General features: G+C 36.6%; 3 protein-coding genes and 1 pseudogene across 3 annotated transcripts; 3 read left to right on the forward strand and 1 right to left on the reverse strand.

The window, feature by feature from the left end:
• The first annotated feature begins 3,574 nt into the window (after window positions 1-3,574).
• Window positions 3,575-8,278, forward strand: LOC140973644 (uncharacterized protein At1g01500-like). Its single transcript, XM_073436618.1, has 3 exons — window positions 3,575-3,644; window positions 4,817-5,665; window positions 7,699-8,278. Exons 2-3 carry the CDS (start codon window positions 4,895-4,897, stop codon window positions 7,924-7,926), a joined length of 999 nt encoding a protein of 332 aa, XP_073292719.1. The 5' UTR covers window positions 3,575-3,644; window positions 4,817-4,894; the 3' UTR covers window positions 7,927-8,278.
• A 436-nt stretch (window positions 8,279-8,714) lies between these two features.
• LOC140973642 (BTB/POZ domain-containing protein At1g63850-like) lies at window positions 8,715-10,891 on the reverse strand. The gene is made up of 2 exons (XM_073436617.1): window positions 9,631-10,891; window positions 8,715-9,368 (listed from the first exon to the last, which is right to left on the reverse strand). Exons 1-2 carry the CDS (start codon window positions 10,819-10,821, stop codon window positions 9,075-9,077), a joined length of 1,485 nt encoding a protein of 494 aa, XP_073292718.1. The 5' UTR covers window positions 10,822-10,891; the 3' UTR covers window positions 8,715-9,074.
• Window positions 10,892-15,068: 4,177 nt separating this feature from the next.
• On the forward strand, window positions 15,069-19,395 carry LOC140973645 (cyclase-associated protein 1-like). Its single transcript, XM_073436619.1, has 10 exons — window positions 15,069-15,499; window positions 16,270-16,438; window positions 16,536-16,600; window positions 17,299-17,608; window positions 17,701-17,851; window positions 17,931-18,040; window positions 18,155-18,210; window positions 18,310-18,366; window positions 18,677-18,820; window positions 19,030-19,395. The coding sequence occupies exons 1-10, from the start codon at window positions 15,224-15,226 to the stop codon at window positions 19,114-19,116; spliced, it is 1,425 nt and encodes a 474-aa protein (XP_073292720.1). The 5' UTR covers window positions 15,069-15,223; the 3' UTR covers window positions 19,117-19,395.
• On the forward strand, window positions 19,349-20,337 carry LOC140972547 (probable CCR4-associated factor 1 homolog 6; annotated as a pseudogene).
• The last annotated feature ends 1,806 nt before the right edge of the window (window positions 20,338-22,143 follow it).

Raw genomic sequence — 22,143 nt, forward strand, 5'->3', positions numbered from 1 at the left:
GTTAAAGATTAAATTAAACCACAACAAATCTGCCATTAAACTACCTATATTAAAAGAAAAATAATGATGATTAAGAGGAAGTTAATGATCATTAATAGGCATTTTAAATATGAGGTTAATGACCGTGAGTAATGACATTTAAGTGGTATCAAATGTGAAGACTGTTCAATATGGAAGTGCACCAATCTTGGAAGAGATTCATGCAGCCAAAATCACTCTCCATTTGCACTTAAGGGAGCCAAAATCACTCACTATTATAGCATGAATCTCGGGTGTGTATCTTGAATCAAGAAGAGTCCAGGTTCATTCGGGAGAGAAAAGTGCAATCATCTATTTGATTAAGCAATCAGCGACATTCTTGAAGTGATAAGAGCTTACCATTGTAGCTGATTTTCCAACCCTATATAAAGATGACCGAAGTGGTAGTAATCTCACCTCTCTTACTGCAAAATCCCTCCCCGTAGCTACAGAACTTCGAAATATAGCTGCTGGAAAGCAGGCCAAATTCGAAGCATTGCGACAGCCGAGTTTGAAGCTTTGCCGCGACCTTGTTCGAACGGAGTTCTTTTAGCACATCCTTCTAGCGTTTTAATCCAAACGAAATCAAGTAAGTGGACTTTTTCTATGTATTTCTTTGTAACTTAAACTTTGTATAAGTATTTCATGACATGCTTGTATGTATGTCAAACCACTTTCAAAAATGCTATTATGTATTTCATAAAATCTCGATCGATGTACGATATATTCAATCTATTTCCGATGTTATTTGATTCTGCTGAGTTCATTCAAAAATCCCGATAAGTGTTGTTTGATACATCTGATTCTGTTGTGCACTGTTATGATTCGAGTGGGATATGGAACGACGATTGTAAATTATATGGCCCCCATCAGTGGGTATAAAACTGTGTTGTGGCCCCCATCAGTGGGTATAAAACTGTGTTCCGACCCCCATCAGTGGGTATAAAACTGTTTTTTGGCCTCACCCCTTAGAGGACTAACATATTGGGGACAATTTGACCATGGATAACGAGATGAATAACAGTGTTTTCGTTTGTTCTGATTCGTTCTGTTCTGAATGTCTGATAATCTCTGTTTCGCATTTCGATTCTGATTCTGATCTGATAGGATATACTATGTTTTGAGAATCAGTTTGCAATATGGGTTTTAAATTATATTTATATGTACTTGTGGTAATCGATCGGCCCCCACTTGCTGAGTGTTTCCCAAAACACTCACCCCTTACATCTCTCTCCAGATAAGAACAAATATCAAGTAGACGGCGATGAATAAGACATGCTTCGGGGTTGGTGATGAAGTTTCGAGATATGAAGATTTCTCGCTTAAGTTCTTCCTAAGTTTTGATTCAAGTTGTACAATGCTTCCGCACATTTTATTTCGTTTTGGAATTTATCGCTGTAAGACAAGATTATTTTGAGTTAATGATGAAATAGACTGGTTTTTGGTTTATACTGTACTACGAGGCTTGTTGTTTTCAATTGTGTGGTTGTAAAACAACGCCGGTGTCGACTAACCCCGGTCTCGGGGCGTGACACCTAGCATACCCGACGGCACCAGACATGGCTCGCCTCCCCTAGACCAACCTTGGACTTCCCTGGAACCCATGAACCCACGGCTGCCCATCCATGCAAGCCGCAGCCCCACCCCGAAAGCCAAACTCCCGAGACGCACAAAACGAGCATCACTTCCTCCCTCTCGAACACCAGCGCTTGGGACAGTTCCAGCACGCCATGAATCCTTCCAAGCCCTGTCTCAGACCCATCAGGACCTGGTCTAAGGCTCGGCTAGGTCCCCGTGTTGCTGGAAGGTCCTTGCACGCCGCTACTCCAAGAACCGAGTCACTCCCAAGGAAATAAACTCTCGATCCAACAGCCTACAGCCCCAGCCCCATTTCCTAGTCCTCAAAACCACATCTTGACATCACGCTCAGTGCCTTACCATTCCAGAACAGCAGCCCCTTAACCACAACCAGAAAACGTGAGTTGGATGCCAAACAAGCAAAGTTTTCATGTCAAATGTTTTCGAATATGCATGCATCACACAGATCGAAACTTTTGCATACAAATACATATATTACAGCCTATTATTGGCGTGCATGATGAGAGAAGGAGCATACAAACGTGCCTTGATGATTAATCTAGGAAAAACGATCGAGAAACCACGGCCGAAGGGGAAAGTTTTTTGCTTGAAGTGGAAAATGGAGTCACCGACAACTTGCAGCAGCAATTCACAAGAGGGATTGTGAACGGAGGGGGTGGGCGGCTGCTGAAAGGTAATTAGGTTTAGTGGGAGCTTAGGGAAATACTTAGGTACTAAATATAAGGTTTAGATTAAATAAATGGGCTTAAATGTTAATCAAAAGTTTAAAAAAAGTATTTAAACTCAATAAGCTTAAAAGTAGGCCCATTAAATCCCAACATACTCTCGAAAAAATATTTCGTGTTGGAAAGTTCTTGAAAATAATAGCCGAACTTTCAAAAGGTCTCACGATTCGATAAAATTTGCGTACCGTCAAAAAATAAAATCATGAGGGTAAAAATACTCGATAAAATCTCACTTTTAAAAAATACCCTTAAAAACACCTTATATAAAATTAATGAAATTAAAATAATTTTCTTGAAAATTCTCCGGTCTATGTTTCTCGTTCGAGCGAAAAATGCATCTAGAAACTCTGATGCATGAACTTCTGAAAATTTCCTGAAATAAATCCTATCATACGTGAATTATGCATAAAATTCATAAAAATAATTAAACCCATAATTGAAAATAAAAATCCTAAACTGCATGCATTTAGGTTACGTGAATTAAATTTCTAGACCTTACAATATCGGTAGGGTTGATCTGTCTCACAGATAAAGATTCGAGAGACCGTCTCACAAGAGACCTACTCATGTGTGATAATTACTGGTGTAATGTCCTTTAATTTTCTTGCATGTAGATAACAATTTTCAGGTCTTCACACAACTTTTTCAATGTTTTTGTTAAAAAAATCAGACACAATTTTGACGTTTGGATAAATGTCAAAAAATACTTTTATTTTAATTTTTTAAAAATTAATAATAAAAACCAAAAAACACAAATTCCAGTGTCAAAAAAATATTTTTCTGAGCGATATTTTAAAACAGCTTTAATAACAAAACACTATATTTTCTAAGAAAAATATTTTTTTTAAAAAAATGCTTTTAACTAATGGAATAAAAATATGTTTAATAATAAAATATTTTTAATAAAAATATAAAACAATACTTTCTCGATAAATATTATTAAAAAATAAAAATATATAAAATAATAATCATAATATATATTATTATTTATTATTATCATCGTCATCATCATTATGATATAAATTTAAATTTGTTAAACTAACGAGACCGATCCTTGACTCCATTTATCTCATCCAGATTTTCTCGACAAACAACTCAAGTTCGTGTCCCACACCCCTTAGTTTAGGAATTTCAAAAAAAAAATTTGTTGAATTAATAAATTTACATGTTTTATAATTAAATTTACATTTTCAGAGCCTAAATTCCGAGGTTTTTATACCAGGCGGCGCCATGCATGTGCTTAAAGCAATTCAAGAACCCACCATTTGTCTCAACTCAATTCGAGAGAAATTTCTTGAGACGGTGAGCTGCCTACAAATTTAGTGCTATTGAACGCATAAATGTGGTTCTATTCGATTCGATTCTGAATCCAACAGCAAGAATGCATGAAGCACACACTTCACGCCTTGGGGGGGTTTGCTGGGGGCTGGGGAGTGGGTTTGTTTGCTAGCGTGTTACTGAATGAGAAGGTTGGTGTCATATGGTGATGGCAATTTTCTTGGAGTCTGTGTTTTCTGATTTCTTATAACATTTAATTATGGCCCAGTAATGGGCTTTTATTTCATTCTTTCGTCGTTTTAAATTATGATTTTTGGCATTTTTTTCAAGATGGGAAACTTTTTCTTCGCACATAAAGCATCTGGGATTCTTGGTTCTGTATTTATTAGTGCTGGCTAATTTTTTTTGGGTTTGTTTCGCGGGCAATCATGTTTTCTGTTATGTAATCACATTTTGTGGCGTATCGGGAGGTGGTAAAATCAAGTGTTTTTTTTTTTGGTTCTACATTTGTCATTAATGTCTCCATTGATCATGCAGCTCAAGCCATTTTACTCTAGTTCCTTCAATACATTTCTAAGGAACTTAGTATAAAAGATTTGGAGAAATTACACCTCGGCTTTTAAGTAATCAATTTTGTTGGTTTTCCACTGTGCTTTTTTGGAGTTTTCTTTTATTAAGAATTGCCACTGTTTCATATATATCTCTCACTAACACCTACTTTATACCCTCATTTTCGGGCTCTTTTTATCAGGCAAGTTAGTAGCTGGATTCTTGGTTTGTTCTATGCGTCATAGATTTTTTCTTACTTTCTGTTTGATGCAACAATAAAAGCAAAATCCTTGCATCAGGGAGCCATTTTTTCCGTACTCAACCTCCAATCCTTTCACGTATTTTCATTTCGAGTAGCGTTTATCACCTCTTTTCTTAAAGGGTTTTCCTTGTGGTTCTCACTTCTCATGTCTGTTTCTTTCGTGCAAATTTGCGAAGTTTTTGTCCATTTAAACTCCTCCGTTGGTTTCTTGTAGTAGGAATTTGCTCATTTCCCACCTCTTTCCTGTCCACAATTCTGTTCTTTCAACTGTCTTTCTTCGTAGTTTCTTGGAAAGTGGCTTATTCAGTCTTTCCTTAAGTTTCTTGAAATGCGTGGAACGCTTGTTTTATCTCTCTTTCATATTGCTCTACTGGCATTTTTTCAGGTCTTATTTCCAGATACAAAAATCTTAATTCCCACTTCCGTAAGTACTTCTCTCAATCCATTACATCGAGTGAGCTAAATGAATTTCCATGAAGGAGTGGAAGTGTTGTTTTCTTTGAGAGAAATGGAGGATTCTGATGAGGAACACCACGAAAACGGGGTTGTCGAAAATGGTAACACTGTCATTAGGCACTCGTCTCACCAGCAAGGCATCAAAAACAAGGCATCTCTAGCATGGCTTGATTTGAGAGTTTTTTATGTTAGATTCAGCAAATGTGCGATTCAAGATGATTCAATTCCTGAATATCTTACAGTGAACTACGTTCCATTGAATCGGGATACTCTTTTAGAGATCAATGGTATTAGGACAAGCATATATGCTGATGGTGTGTCATCCCTTTTGAAAAGGGACAGATTAGATAAACGGTCCGAGGAGGTTACATTTGTGAGTACCGATAGTATCAGGATGGCAGGGAGTGTGAAATTTGAGGTTTTTTGTAAAGATGTGCTGGTTCTATCTGGGACGTTGGAGATCTGTCCTAGCAATGGATTCATCTGTGAGTCGAAATACCATTGGCAGGGTTGGAGTATGAATTGTGAATCAGATGTACATGTCGGGGATGGATTTTTTAAGGGGAATCAAAATCATCATGCGGGTTTGGATTCAATTTCGCCGGCTATCGAGGTTTATGTGGCTGGTTGCTACTCAAGTAGTCCTATTATATTGACTAAAACTTTGCAGATTGGTCACGGGAAGAAGCAAAGGAGGAGAGGGATGCTGGATTCTATACCAGAATATGAGGCAATTTTAAGTAAGAAAGATGATTCCTCAGCTGCCTTCGGAATCCAGGTACCTGTCATCGGATTAGTGGATTCATAAAATTATTTGCTTCAATGGAATTTGGTTACCCTTTTGATTTATTTGCTTGTTAGAATGTGGGATTTTCTTGTTTAGCAAGTCTTGGCCTTTGCATGGTTGCTGAACAAAAACGAACAATTCTTGCAGAAAATCTTCTTGGTACAACACAAATCTTGGGACATATTTAAAAACATGTCCTGAAATTTTCAGGATAGTGAAATCGATGATGGCACATGTTTCAATGCAGAAGAATCATATTATAGGCCTTTATATCTTTGTCATATGGTATGCAATTTTCAACTTCAACAGGGTCCCCTAGTGCAGATGATAACACATATATGAAACATAAGTATCACCTTGCAGTAGCAATTAATTCGAAATGGATCTTTAGAGAAATTACGTATAAAATATTACAGTTTTTTAATCGAGAGAACTTGAGGATCCTCCCTTGTTTGGAACTTTGATTCCTGCTCGCGTTTAAGGTGTCTTTAGTACTTTACATTATTTGAGTCGATGCAACCTCTGCTTGTGTTCGCTTTTGCATAACATGACATACATGGCCATCGAGAAGTTGGCTTTACACGTGGTTGCTTTCTCAATGCATGTGTCCATCTATAAATACCCCTTTCGAGGCCATAGCTGCATGATGAATTGATGTGGTCAAGGGCGGAGCTAGGTTGGGGGCTAGGTTGGGCTCTAGCCCCACCTAAATTTTTTTAAAAAAATAATAGGTATGTTTTATTTTAAAATTTTTGTTGATTAGCCCCAATCCATTTTCTCTCTCTTATTCACTATCTGCACTCCTATGGTATTTCCGTTCTTCTCCCTGAAGCCATCACAATTTTCATTACTTGAAATGATCGTAGCTTCAACGTCGGTCGTCGATTTTCAAAATCGATTGTATATTCAGAAAACCCGCGACATAAACTTTCTTTTAATATCAAATTTTCGAAATTTTTTTGGTCTTGAAATCGGCCGTTGTCCATCGGTCGTCGTTTTTACCGGAAATCGTGATAAAATCTTAATGTTAGACTTACTAGATATCGCTCTTGTTGTTTAAAGTTAGATTTTGAATTTTAAAGGTAATTTCAGATTTTAGTGTTTCGAAATTTGGGTATTTTGGTTCTTTTGAATTCTAATAATTGATATATGTTAAATTGATGATTCTATGTACTATATTTGAGCCGATTTGAGGTATTGATAATTTTTCGGAATTTATTTGGTCATTATTTCGAATTTTCAGATTTTATATTGGGGGTTTTCGATTTTTAGTGTTGATTATTTATTATTTGGATATTTAGATGCTATAGAAAATATAAATGCAAATTTATGAAATTTTGTAGAAATTTTTGAAAAATTCAGAATTATGTAAATGAGATTTTCTAACTTGCTGTAAAAATGTTATATTTAAATGTATTATGCCTTAGGATTGCTAAATGTTAACTTCGGGAATTGTTTTGGAATAATTATAATTGTTCGAGGTTTATTGGATTAACGTAACAATTATTTAGCGCCGATAATGTTGATTTGATTTAGTTAACCATAATAAGTTAAATTAAGAAAAATTGAAGAGAACAACTTCAGTATTGTTTTAACTCCATATTTTTGAAGGTATTAAATATTAAATACTCTTGTTCTATGTTTTCATGAAGTCAATGTTTACATATTTTTTATTTTAAATTTTTAGTTAATTATTTATTTTATTAAATACTTTATGGGACGGAGCCAGCCCCAGGTAATTTTGAATCCTGGCTCCGCCCCTGGATGTGGTTCTTGGTTTCAACATGGTTATCACCTCCTTAAATTTTGCTTCATATCATCTACTTAAACTTGAAGATACAAAACAAATCGTGAAAACTAGACCTAGTTTACCGACTAGTTCGGTTTTAAAGAACTAGTAGCAATTTCTCAATTTTCAAATTCTTGTTTTCTAAATGTTTTTCCTCGTATGATTTGTTCAAACACTAAAAGATAACAAAACTAGAGTTCCCACTTACTATTTTCCTGCACCGTGCATTTTGCAGTCTCAGAATGGCCTCGAGTACAAACTGGAAGAGGAAGGTAACTGCGGTCCATGTTCAGGAATGGAGAATTTCGAAGGTGAAGATGGAGAATTATCATGGTTCAATGCTGGAGTAAGAGTTGGTGTAGGCATTGGCCTCAGTGTTTGCCTTGGCGTCGGGATAGGAGTTGGATTGCTCGCTCGAACTTACCAAGGAACAGCCAGAAACTTTGCAAGGCGCCTAATGTGATTTGTTTCTTTGTCCCAAACAGTTCGATTTGGTCTACTGTAGGATCTTGTGCCCTCACGCTGAGCAAAAGCAAAAAGAGGATCACCGATCCTGCTAACCCAATGTAGGTGTAGAAAGCTGACAATAAGATCTCTAATTCTGTAACAATGGAGAGTTAGCCAAATATCATGAAGACTTGACGTCCCAAGTCCAACCTGTCTAGCTTTTTGTTTTTGTCATTGAGTCGTTCTTTCTAATGAAGCTTGTGTAGTCTGATGAAACTATATTTCCTCTGATGCCACGTTAATGTTCTGTGGAATGAGATTTTGGAACTTTTGGATACATTACCAATCTAGACACTTTACAAGGTTTAGCTTTCTCGTTGCATCTCTTTTGGTTGCTTGTTCTTGTAATAATCGATACATGTTCCATTACAGTAAACAGAATCAGGTCAGACTTGCCGAGAACATTATATTTGTCGCCCAAGTATTCTCACATGGATCCACGTAAAGCCAGTTTTCTCGATGCTGCCGAACGTCATCAGCCAAATCTGATCATATGGGCAAAATCAATATGGTCAGATCTGGCCCCTCCATACTAGGAGGTAGTCAGTCTATGCTAGCATCGCAGTAGTTTGTTGAGCCAGTCTATGCATGGTAGACAATCATCTTACGTAGCTACAATAATTCATCGCACCATCTTATGAAGCTATTCCTCCCATTCTACTAATAGAAAAATGGGGTCTTGTAGTATTCATATAGGTGGCAAAAAGTCTCTGGAACATACATCCAAATTATAGCTCTAGAATCGGATATGGAACGGGTGTCACAGCATTCACATAGATGGCAAAGAGTCTCTGAACCATAAACTTAAACACAGCACTGGAATCCGATATGGAACAGGTGTTACAGTACTCACATAGGTTCGAAAAGCACATAAAACTATACATTCACAATTTAAACAAAAAAAGTATCTTAACTCTACAACTCAAATTTCTAGAACAGAAACGACACGCAAGTCCGCAACCAGTCAATAATCATGAAATGGTTGCCTTCGAGTTGATAAGTAGGTGGTCATTACTGCAGAAAATATACAAACTGCTTGCTTTGCAGAAGATTTATGCACCATTCAAGCAGGAGTTCACAAGCTTTTATATACACATTGCACGGTCACTCACATGATTCAAACTGTTGGGGTCTGTTTGCACGACGAAACCAAGTAGTAAAAGCCGCAACCAAATGAGGGCAGTCATCACCGACACGAGTTGAAAAGCGAAGACACTGCTGTAGCAAGTCTTGAGAATCTGACATAGGAAGAGTTGATATAATTCTCAAGAACGTTTCTTCCAGCTCGAGGTAGAGTGTTTTGTGATTCGGCCCCATAGGTGATGACACACTTTCTCTGTCTTTGTCTTTGCATATTATCAACACCGGGAGCCAATCTCTTACAAGATTCATTCTCACCTGTTGTGCACACTTGAGGTGTAAATTGACAGGTTCTATAAAAATTTGAGTAACAGCATGTGAAGGATTTTCTAGCACATAAAAACATGAAACCAAACTAGGAAAAACAGTACAACACAGTGTATAATTGCATTGCGACTCCTCCCCAAATCAATAAATAGTTCCCAGAAACAGAATAGACAATATCAGTATTGATTCAGGATGTCTTGTAAAACATTGGTCGACATCTGAAGGATAAAGGCAAGTATATTTGGGAGAAAACCTGTCTGGTGGCCAAAACACTGCCCGTTGCGACAGCATTAGCAAGCTTGCTAGTGCACCGAAGCACGACAGAAGGAAGTCCCGGAAGCATATTTCTCCAAGGACCTTCATGAAACGCCTTGTGCAAGTCAGCAGTAAAGGAAGCCAGCTCGCTCCAAGCCTTCACAGCCGAGTCCGCAACTTTCAGCTCAAGCATCCTCTCCACCAACCACAACAAGTGTTTCCCATAATTCATTGCAGTGTACAAATTCACCTTCTGAATCGCCTCCGGTGCAAGACGATTTGCTCTAAAGTCGGGACTCGAGTACTCCTCCATGGCCTGCTTCACTATTCTCAAATTCTTCTCAAACTCCTTATACAAAACCCTTCTTGCTAACTCCTTAGAGGAAAAATCCTTCAGCAGCTTCACAACAAACGCTTTCCCGGAGGCCATGCTAGGGCTATTGTAGATTGCAGTACGTACTAACCCGTGAAGCATTTCCTCTGATGAATCACTCTTCGCCGGAGAAACCCTAGCAAGAAGCTCTTTGGATTCTTGGTCACTCAGTAAAGGAATCAAATCCAATATTTTTCCTTCTTCATCTTCATTCCACGGCACTGCCTCCAGGAATTTAACACATGCCTTAATGCAATCCTCGAAGAGTAATTCAAGCGCAATCGGAAGTATACTGAGCACTGTGGATACGCTACCAATCGAGGACAACAAATCATCGGAGTAAAGCAGCTGGAGAACTTTCAGGTAATTGTCGATGGAATCAGCAGTTTCCGGAACGGAGAGACTGAATCGATACTGCTTTCGCGAATTTCCTGAATTGTTCGAAGAGAAATCATCCTGGTGCTGCCACCGTTCCGACAGGAATGCAGCGAAATACTTCGAGCGGCGAAGAACGAGAGAATGAAGGTGTAACTGAATCTCGGGCCGATCGACGGTGGTGGCGGGGAGTTTTTTGGTATCGGAGGAGGCGTCTGACGATACAAAAAGCGGAGTTCCACGATCTGGGTGAAGGCGGAGGATGACGTCAGCAGTCGCTGCGTCGTTGAATCCGCCACCGCAGGCGGAAGCGACGGGGTGGAGAGAATATGGAGACGATTCGATGGCGGAGGAGAGGCAGTGATTGGTATCTACGCGCTGCCTCTTCTTCGGTGCGTCGGAGGTAGCTCCGTCGCAGTTGCCGCATCCACCACTGGACATCAAAAAAGATAATGAAATGGGGAAGGATTTGGATGAGGATGGTTACTTGATGAACGAAAACTTTTTTTATTACACTGAAAATAAGGGAAAATGAGGTAATTGACAAAAAAGTACTCATCGTAATTTTATTATTTTGTTCATAAATATAAAAACCCAAATTAATCAAGATAAAAACTGCACCTCTAACTTAACTCAGAAATAAAACTTTACCTCGAACTCCACCCCGTATATGTAAAACTCATTGACCCAAATATGTAAAACAACTCAAATATGAAAAATTCAACCCAAACTCGATCCACATGTGAAAAACTGTACCAAAATATGAAAATACGACCCAAAATATGACAAATTCGACTCATGCTCGACCAAATGTGAAATTTTTAACCAAATATGAAAACTTCGATCTAAATAAGAAAAACTCGACCCAAATTCGACCCAAATGCAATATGTATATAATTATTTACGTAAATATTCAATCAAACATGTCATAATGTAGTGGTGAGATGTTGTGTTGTGTAAAACACATGGCTCGAACTGGATTTGGTCAAAATGTGAAGCTATTTTTTTATTTTATTTTAACAAGCATGCGTAAAGATCATCATGTCCTTTAATTCATTCTCTTTTACCAAATTAAAAAAAGTCAGACTCCCTCCAATTAAAATAAATTGGTGGAGAGTCGTATATAATTTAGTGATATCTGAAAATAATAATAATTTTTATTATTAAACTAACGTTGTGCTAATACCAAAATCAAGTCAACCTAGATCGGTTTCTGAGTTCGGATCAGTGAGTCTTTGCGATGTGATCACTAAAATTATCTCAAAGGCAATGATAAACAGCTTCGAAGTATCATTTCAATTGAACAAAGTGCATTTGTGTAGGGACGTTTAATAACTGATAATATCATTGTAGCTTTTGAGTGTCTTCATGCTTTGCTTGAGAGATCTCGAGACAGAGAAAGTCTGATGACTTTCAAGTTGGATATGATAAGGCTTAGATAGAGTTGAATGGACGTATCTTACGACCGTAATGTCTAGGTTGAGATTTTCCGACAGATGGGTGGAAAAAGGTTATGGAGTGAAATTGAAGGTTACGCGACATAAAATTGAATGAATGATGGAATGTCTAGACGTGTACGTCGAAGACATAATATCATGTTAAACTTGATTTTTAGTTGTGTTATCATTTTTGATGGAGTGAAATTGTCGGATAACATAACGAATCTGTTTTTCAAAACTTTGAATAAAGATAAAATGTATAGCTTGTCAAAAAGAATTGACTTAAAATTTACAAAATAAAATTCTCATAGCATACGCCTAACATTTTTTTATTGGAGATCCAAATATATTGGCTCAGTAAGACAATTAAATTATGAATTTGAGTTAGCACTAAGGAATCATTCTCTTCCCATTCTTAGGACCAAGAGTGTTGTTTTCTATCAATGTAGTGATGACAATTCATTTACTTGGAAAAAGGTGGAGTATGGTATAATACTATTTACAAGAGGTAACTTATGTAATTTTGAAGACGGAGGACTGACTCAATCAAGAATTGATGAAACCGAGATGTGTGCTATGACCAAAACAGACACAAGCCGAAAACCAAAAGAATTATTAGGGAAATTATTGTGTAGATGTTATTGTCAAGGAAAACCGCTAAGAAGTTCAAGTGGACATGAAGGAGGATTGCTAGAATTTTTAGGATTAATGAATTGAAATTATACAAAAAAGAAAAAAGAAAAACTCGAAATGAAAGCACCTAAGGAAATATCGAGCTCCAAAAGCTGCCAAAGAAATTCCAAAGCAGCAGAGGAGGCGTTGGGATGCCCAAAAAGGGGTGACCTAGCACCCGGGTGCTGTCTGGAATTTCCAAGCAATCCGGCGTCAGTTGTGTTATTTCGGATAATGATGCAATTTTTCATAGAACAATGCTTTCAAATGGTGTCTTTTGAAGGTGTCCTCGAGTTTTTTACTCAATAACCTTCCCATGTGAATCAATAACAAGACAATATGCAGATCAACAATAATAATACTAAAGAATAAAATATCAAATTGCACTTGACATTAATATTTTCATTGAATACTTTTCTTTATTCTCATAGAGAGTTTGCTCTATTTATTGTTGTTGAACTTGTAACTTATAAAACTACTACTATAAGTTGAAAGTCGTTGTATCTCGTGAGATGATTGTCATATCCTATGAGCATCGTATACATGATAAATTCGTCTTTACGACAAAGAATTATCTTTCGTCTTAACTTCAAATTTGTTAACATATTTTTTTATTCTTGTTATCTTCATATTATAGATCCTTAAAAGTAGGGGTGTCAAAATCAGATACGACCCACTAACTCGACAAATCAGGTTTGGGTTTGGGGTTTTCGAGGTCTAGTCAGATCGGGTTGGACCCGATAACTGACCTGAAAAAAATGATCGGGTTGGGTTGGGTCCGGGTCACCTGAAATTTAATTTTTTTAAAAAAATATAATTAATAAATATTGCCTACATTTTTATATATTGTATGTCTGAAAAAATATTTATTGTATATTTAGATCATATATTTTCATAATTTAATATTTATTTTGAACATTTTTTAATTTTTAAAATAATGTTTATTTGATTTAATAAATATACTTTATTTTTCTACAATCAAATTTAAATCATATATATGAGGGAGATTTTGTTATTATGTGTTTAAATTAAAATATTATTATTATTATTTTATTTAATTTTCTTTAAAAAATTTTTTAAAAAATTCAAAATCGGGTTAATCGGGTTGATTCGAGTTCAGGTTGAGAGTTATCGGGTTCGAGTTGGGTTCGGATTGGTCAATTTTTTAATAGTACTATTGCTCAAACCGACCCAACCCATCCGAATTGACACCCTTACTTAAAAGTGTTTAGGAGAAATACATAACAATATAATTATGTTAACTCATATATTAATTGACTTACGCTAACAATATTTATAGCTCGTTTTGCGTTAAAATGCCTTTTTTAACAGTAAAAGAATGGAGTTGATTTACATGAGTCTGAAATTTATTTTAAATATTCAAATAATATATTTTCGATATAAATGATATATTTTCATCTTTTTTTTACGACGATGAAACCTGTACTTCCTATATTTTGGTTTTCACTAGAAAAAATTATGTTTGACACAGTGGTTTACTAATCAGATAAATCGTATTGGACAAACTATGTGTGTCAGATTCACTCGAAAAAGTGTTAGCATTGAAATCACACCAAGTGATCTTTTTCTCTTGATTGGATCATTCGATGTATTTATAGTAAAAAGAATGTAAAAAATGCAACAATAAAAAAAATTGTTATAAACTATACAAAATTATCCCACTCAAATATTCATTTTAGTTAATGATAAAAAAAACTAATTTTTTTTATAATGATTATTAATTAATATTTCGAATTTTAGTGTTCTCTGTATTCTTATACNGTTTAAACATAAATTAGAAAAATAATTTCAATTTTATCATTATTAAATTAATGTTTTAATCGGATTTAAAAAATTGATGGGAGCATAAAAAATTTAGAACTCTCAAAACAAGTTAAGTGCACCCATCACATAAAATATGTGGATTGAGCCGACAATTTTTTTACCGTCTAGTTTGATATTGACAAATGTCAAAACCAACCAGACCGTCAGACTAATCTGCCTGCAACATAAAATATGTGAGACGAGTTGATAATTTCTCGACTCGGCAAAGCCTAAGATGGTGAACCGATCAGCCTCGCATAATGATGGGTTGCAGGTTTGCTCATCCCGTTCTAACCGTACTAGGTAGATTTGTAACAAATAGATAAAAAAATACAAATATGCGGAATCATATATTTAAAAAGTATAAATTTTGTGATATAGTCCACATATTTTTATTCGTGAGACGAGTCAATTTTGATCATATTTACAATAAAAAGTAATATTTTTTCTATTAGTAATTCAAATAGAACATTCATCTCATAAAATTAATCTGTGAAATCGTTTCACAGAAATTTTTATGATATTTGAAATGAATGGAAAAAATATAGTCCTTTATTCGAGCGGTTGAAAAACAAAGGGCAGTTTTTATGCTTGTAACTGAGGTAGTTTTAAACAAAAGCACATAATAACTAATCTAAATGGGAAATAAAATTATAAAACACATGACACGTGTCCCACTCACAGATTGGTCTATTCATCCGACACGTGTAACCTTACAGGTTTTTCTTTTTAACAAAGGAATAACAGTGTTCGGCACGCATCAAATCCCAGTAGTATCTTCCGCCTTTCTGCGAAAAGGAAATTTCTCCAAAAATGTGCGAACAGTTCGTCGCGACCACTGATTCCAGATCGATTATCTCTCGACTTGTGACTATAAAATTTGTTTAGAGACTGCGATTCGGGCAAATATGGATGAAAATCTGATAAAAAGGTTGGAATCCGCGGTTTCGCGGTTGGAGGCGCTGTCCGCCACCGGATTTAGATCGGGCGGTGTGACGGAGGAGGTTGGGTATGCGGAGACGGATGCGTCGATCGTGGCGTATCGCGATCTGGAGTCGCAATATGTGGGTAGGGTTATGAGCGCTGCGGAGAAGATTGGGGGACAGGTTTTGGATGTTTCGAAGGTTATCGCGGAGGCATTTTCTGCGCAGAAGGAACTTCTGGTTAAAGTCAAGTTTACGCAGGTTAGTGAATTTTAATCGTCTGGATTTTGATTTATCTTGGATTTAGTTTGTTTCTTATCGGAGTATGTGATGCGATGAAATGTTGAACAAAGTGAAACGATCTGCGTTATCATCGGCACTACTGATTCTTCGTTGTGTTGTAAAGTGATACGACTACGGACAGAATGGCGTATTTTTTTTGTTTGGATAATGGTGAAAGATTTAAGTGATGATGGATAAAATGTAAGGCGTTCATTGGCCAATTTTGTTCCATAATGATTGTTCTGCTGGGGTCTTTTGTTATGTGATACTACCAGACTAGTATGTATAAGCAATACATGCGTTTATTTCTCCTTTTGATGAAACTTGAATCTATATGATTCAATTCCATGTTAGTTGTTGCAGCAGCAGTTTTGTTTTGGTTTTCTGTAACCTGCATTAAAATTGCCTTATGTTTATGTGGTAAATAGTTGCAGCAGCACGTTTGTTATGGTTTTCTGTAACCTGCATTAACATCGCCTAATGTTTATGTGGTAAATAGTTCTGACTTAATCGTAGGATTGTTGGTCCCTTGACTTGTTTTCTCACTAGCTCAGTGAAATACTGAAATTGTAGATTCATGGCAGTAACATATAGGACATACGTGGTAGAGACTTTTTGATATTTAGCTGCGAGATGCTGTATCTTGCACTTGTGAATGGATATTTAATATCTTCTTTTGACTATTCTTAATTCTGTACCCTCTTTCTATTTTTTACTGTGAGTCTAAAGCCTGATCATGGAACTTCCAGAAACCTGACACAGCAGGATTGGTGGAATTCATAAAGCCGTTGAATGAGGTGATGGGAAAAGCTTACGCGTTGACAGAGGGAAGGAGATCTGAATTTTTCCAACACTTAAAAACTGGTGCTGACAGCCTGGCAGCTCTGGCATGGATTGCATACACTGGAAAAGACTGCGGTAAGAGGAATTTAGAAATAGATTTACCATTGATCGTTTGTTTATCTCAAATCATCCTTTTTTTTCGATTCTAGTTAATGTACTTTTTTCATCATAGGAATGAGCATGCCTATTGCACATGTTGAAGAGAGTTGGCAAACAGCCGAGTTTTACTGTAACAAGGTAATACTTTTGACTATTTGCGGTATAACTCCAAAAGGATTCACACACCACCAGTGAAAGAAACAAAAGAAAGCAGAAAAATGGCAAGAAATGTTGCAAACTTTGGTGCCCCTCCTCCTTGAAGTCTTCATCCCTATTGGAGCTGAATGATTATGTGGTGATGATTGAATGTACTTTTGCCACATTATTGAAGGATTGAGAAAATTGTATGTGAGCTAGAACAATGTAGTTATTGAATAGGGGCTGATTTTTGCACTTCAAAAGGTGATTCTGTACTCCACAAGTAGTCAATTTTCTTGCATAAACGGATAAGGGAGTGGAACTCGGTATCAATCTCGGACTGCAAAAATGGGAGTGAAATATTGGAGTGCAAATATCAACCATCTAATTGCCATTATGCTTTTTCAAATTTTTTAAAGCATGTTGATATTTCGTGGTACGTTATATATCTTTAGTATGACCAGAACTTGAAGAGTTATATTCATATGTTGATACTTAAGTTACTGAAGAAAGCCAGTCGATATGAGTATAAATGGCTTGCATTGGGTCCTGAATACTTGTGTTGTCGAGACCTTAAAATTTCATCATCATCCGATTATCTGAATTATTGCCTAAAAAAATTCTAGTTGTTGCCGTCATATATGTGTTATTGATTCTTCAAGTTTTAACCTTTTGATGTGTACCCAATGAATTCACAGATACTTTTGGAGTACAGAAACAAAGATGCCAATCACGTCGAGTGGGCAAAGGCTTTAAAGGAGCTTTACGTACCTGGGTTAAGGGATTATGTCAAGTCTCACTGCCCATTGGGCCCTGTTTGGAGTGCGACAGGAAAGACTGCCGGATCTGCCCCAACAAAAGCTCCGGCTCCTGGTGCACCTCCTCCTCCCCTTCCTCCCCCTACTTCACTATTCAGTTCGGAGACGACCCGACCTTCACCGTCAGCTCCCAAAGAAGGCATGTCTGCAGTTTTCCAGGAAATTAATTCTGGAAAGTCAGTTACTTCTGGTAATTCACTCTCTTATAACTTCCTTGTGTTTTTACTTTCCATGGATTTATTATGTTCTTCTCATCTCTGGCTTTTTGATATTTTCTTAAAGGTTTGAGGAAGGTCACTGCTGATATGAAAACCAAGAATCGTGCAGATAAAACTGGTGTCGTTAGTGTTGCTGAAAAAGAAGGCCGTGCTGCTGGCTCACCTTCATTTTCAAAGTCAGGACCTCCGAAACTAGAGCTTCAAATGGGTCGCAAGTAAGTAAAAAATGTTTGTTCTCATAAGCATAATGATAGGTTTGATTCATTTGTCAATCAAGGTAAATATGGCGTACAGATGGGTGGTTGAGAATCAAATTGGACGAAACAATTTAGTAATTGATGATTGTGACGCAAAGCAGTCTGTGTATGTCTTTGGGTGCAAGAATTCCGTTCTTCAGATACAAGGTATGTCCTCTTTGGTAGTAAACTAAATCAGAATCCAACTATAAGCCATCATTTTGTGTTGGCTTCTCTCGTCTGGAGTTGTGAAAAACTTTATATGAGTATAACTATGTACAGGTAAAGTGAACAACATTACAGTGGACAAGTGCACTAAGATGGGGGTGGTATTCAAGGTCAGTTTAAGAACTTGTTCTAACTGGCCGTCTGTATATTAGAAGCCATCAAGCTGTAGGTTAACTTACTCATGTCCTTTTTGATACTTGGGGAACTAGGATGTTGTTGCAGCTTGTGAGATTGTTAATTGCAACGGTGTGGAGGTGGAATGTCAGGTAATGATCCTTTTCTGATTTTGGGTCAGGGGTGTAAGGGTTTTCTTTTCCTTCTGTTCCCCTAAAATATGCCTCAACCTAGTGGGTGACTCGTGGCTACCGTTCGTAGCAGCTGCCTCCCGTTTAAATTAGAAAGTCAGATTTTATGAAATCTTTTGTTGTAACGTAAGTTTTTACCTTTAAAAATAATCTGACTGGTGCTATCTTCATTAAAATTCTAGCATGCCCGTACTTTAACTGTTAAGAAAATTAATCAGAGCAGCATTGTGTTTTAAGATTCCTTCTGTTCCTTGTAAATTTCCCTTTTCAGGGCTCGGCTCCAACAATTTCAGTCGATAATACATCAGGATGCCAATTATATTTGAGTAAAGATTCTTTGGAGGCTTCTATAACTACTGCAAAGTCGAGTGAAATCAACGTTCTGGTACCCGCATCTGGATCAGATGGTGATTGGGTATGTATCCTTTCCTACATGTGGATGCTTATGGCCCCAACCCTCACTACCCTTTTAACACGTGCAGTTTATTTGGCAAAATTTATTTTCATCGGCAATTTCCGATAGTAGCTTCAAATTCTTTCGCGTTTTTTATAAAATTTTGGAACAGTAAAAAAACTAAGAATTTCAGACAAGCGATTGGATTAGGTTGATGCCTTTTATTGCAGGGAGAGCATGCTTTACCACAACAATACATTCACGTATACAAGGATGGCCAATTTGTGACCACCCCTGTGTCCCACTCCGGAAACTAATTGGCTGACCGGAATATTATGGAATTTAATTGGTGCTTTTTCCTTCCCTATCTTTGACACTTTTCTTTTTGATGAAAGGCTTGAGATTGCTTTTTTTAATCATATTTTTTTATTTATTGTGATTGTACCTCTTCTGTCCTTTCTCCATTCATTGTACGGTTGTATTTGGATTTTTGCGCTGTTGTCCATTTGTACGGAAACTGGTCCGGACTCACTGTTTAATTTGGCAAAAATGTATGGCTTTGGTTTTTGAATGAAATGTCAACGTTTTTATGCCCATTTGTTGGTTTACTTGTGGATGTCACTCGAACTCCTTGTGCTTCAATGGATTTAAACGAATTTTGAATCATGCCCCTGAGCAAGGATCATATTCTATAGTCATTTTTTGATAAGAAACGAAATCGTGGGATACAGAGTTACCAGGCATTGTTCTCCAACCCATGGCAGATATCAGTGACTCCCGTGGTTACCAATACCAAAAATTTAAACTCAATGTTGATCTTTTGAAGCTGATCCAATTGGGTCTCACTTTTTCCGAAGACCAAGGGAATATACCCCACCACGACACTGAAGTTCTGCGCCTGGCCGTTCAATTTTCAAGAATTCGACCTGGAGCATGATAAATTTTCTTGCGAGTGTCGTTCATTTTGCATGAGATCACCAGAAGGGTATCAGTACCAGGCGATTCGGGGAGCTCTTGATGTCATCAGGGTTTGTTTAGAATGGCAAAGCGTGTACTGGGTTACATTCCACAGTGGATACGATTTCGGGTACTTACTCAAGCTCTTGAATTGCGGGAAGTTGCCTAATACACATGCAGGATTCTTCGATTTGATAGCTACATATTTTCCAGTGCTGTACGATATCAAACATTTGATGAAGTTTTGTAATTTGCACGGTGGATTAAACAAACTGGCCAAGTTGTTGGAGGTGGAGAGAGGGGCAGGATGATCCACCAGGTCGGCTGGGATACTTTACAGTTAGTGCATTCAAGAAATTGAAGGAAAATTACACGGTGTCTCAGTGGAGAAATATGCTGGGGTTTTGTATGTTAGGTGTTGATAATTGAGGGAATAAACATTGAGAATAGGGGTTAAACTGTGCAAACAAAAATTTGATTTTTTTTAGATCGATGTGGTAAACTTACTATAAGTATGTCATTTGAAGATGTATAGAAACTAGCCTGCATGAATTTACAGCATGGTTGCCGATTTAAGTAAAATACGTTGCATGTAATTATATATACTATTGAGCATTCACCAAAATACACGAAACCCAAATTGTTGATATACACAGTAAAATAGTTTATTTGACATGGATTTTATAGGACTGTACTCCATCTACCCTGGAGATTGCTGAACCAAAATAAAAGAAGTCCTACTTTTAATCGATCAAACTCCCTCAGAAATCTGATCGTCGAAGAATCGACCTAAGCATCGATCTTCTATTGCGCTATGCAGCTATGCTCCTTTTCTCTACTTGAACGACTCCTACAAACCAGAGCAAAATGACTTTTATTTTACCCTTCACACGGACCAACGAAAACCAGATGGTATGTATATTATCGAAATGATATTCACTATTACGCACAAGGTTGTGTTTTATATGGAAAGAAAAACACATTCTTGCAGCACAAGTGTGCCTACAACCAAACTTCAAACACACTATAATCATCCTCTATGCATGTTTTTTTAATGTCCCGAGTAGCTTGTTTTTCCTATAAGCATGTAACTCGAAGCGATACCTGATAATACGTTAGACGAAATGGAACTTGATATCATGCTTATTGATACATTGCGCGCGAGCACAGGGGCATAGCACCTAAAAGCACGGGGGAGTCCCTCTGCTTACAATACGTCTATTTATAGATTCAACCATAGAATCCAAATTCATAGGATAACCTCTTTTAAATATTTTAGCCCTTTTTTAAAATTTCCTAAACAGAGTGTATAAGATCATCCAGCTTTTTTCTTTTCTTGGAGCTAGTGTTGACATGACAGCTCTCGGGTACGCTCAAACCTATTTGACGATTTGTTGAGATATATATACTAGTTTGATACTTTTGCTACAGAGATGTCCTGTGTAGCTGTATTTTGTAGTTTTTATGTTGTTTTGGATTGTTTGTGTTATATTGTGTCTAGTCCTGGCCAGCGTGGCTGTAGGATATTGGTTTGTTTGATTTTGATCTTGATGTTATTTTCGAGCGTATATTGTTGTTGTGTTTTCAGAAATTTTTGTAATGTCCTAATTACGGGGAGATCATGCCAAAATTTCTGCAAGCTCAAATGAACATTTTAAACTCGTTTTCGCTGTTTACACTAATTAATCTTTGTTGTTTGGTAGTTAAATATTAATTAAAAGGACGAGCCCTTACAACTTATATTCTAACTGATACTAAGATATAAGTTTATGACGAGATATATAGTTTGAAATATAATCATAATAACCCCCAAACTAAAAAATATGAGTTTGAGATGATTGTAGTATCAAAATTTCTACATTTAATAAATATAGTGTAATTTGTACTCATCTCCTCAACATTTTATATATATGACACTCATCTTCATTAACATGTTACAATTTATAAAGTTGATGAAGGAGTTAAATATCTAATGTATATAATATAGGGGAGATGAATACAAATAACTCAATAAATATGTGTTATAAAATTAAATTCAACCAAAAAGAGTTTGCAAAAACTTGTGTGAGACGGTTTCATGGGACGTATTTTGTGAGACGAGTCTCTTATTTGGGTCATCCATGAAAAAATATTACTTTTTATGCACCCATGAAAAATATTACTTTTTATGCTAAGAGTATTACTTTTTATTGTGAATATCGGTAGGGTTGACCCATATCACATTTAAAGATTCGTGAGACCATCTCACAAGAGACCTACTCAAAAGAGTTTATTCCATATAGAAGTAAATCCCTCTTAGAAAAAGCAAAAATTTGTGTGAGGCGGTCTCACGGGTCGTATTTTGTAAGACGGATATCTTATTTGAGTTATCAATGAAAAAATATTAC

This window comes from Primulina huaijiensis, chromosome 3 (assembly GCF_012295235.1).
Source record: "Primulina huaijiensis isolate GDHJ02 chromosome 3, ASM1229523v2, whole genome shotgun sequence".
Taxonomy (NCBI): domain Eukaryota; kingdom Viridiplantae; phylum Streptophyta; class Magnoliopsida; order Lamiales; family Gesneriaceae; genus Primulina; species Primulina huaijiensis.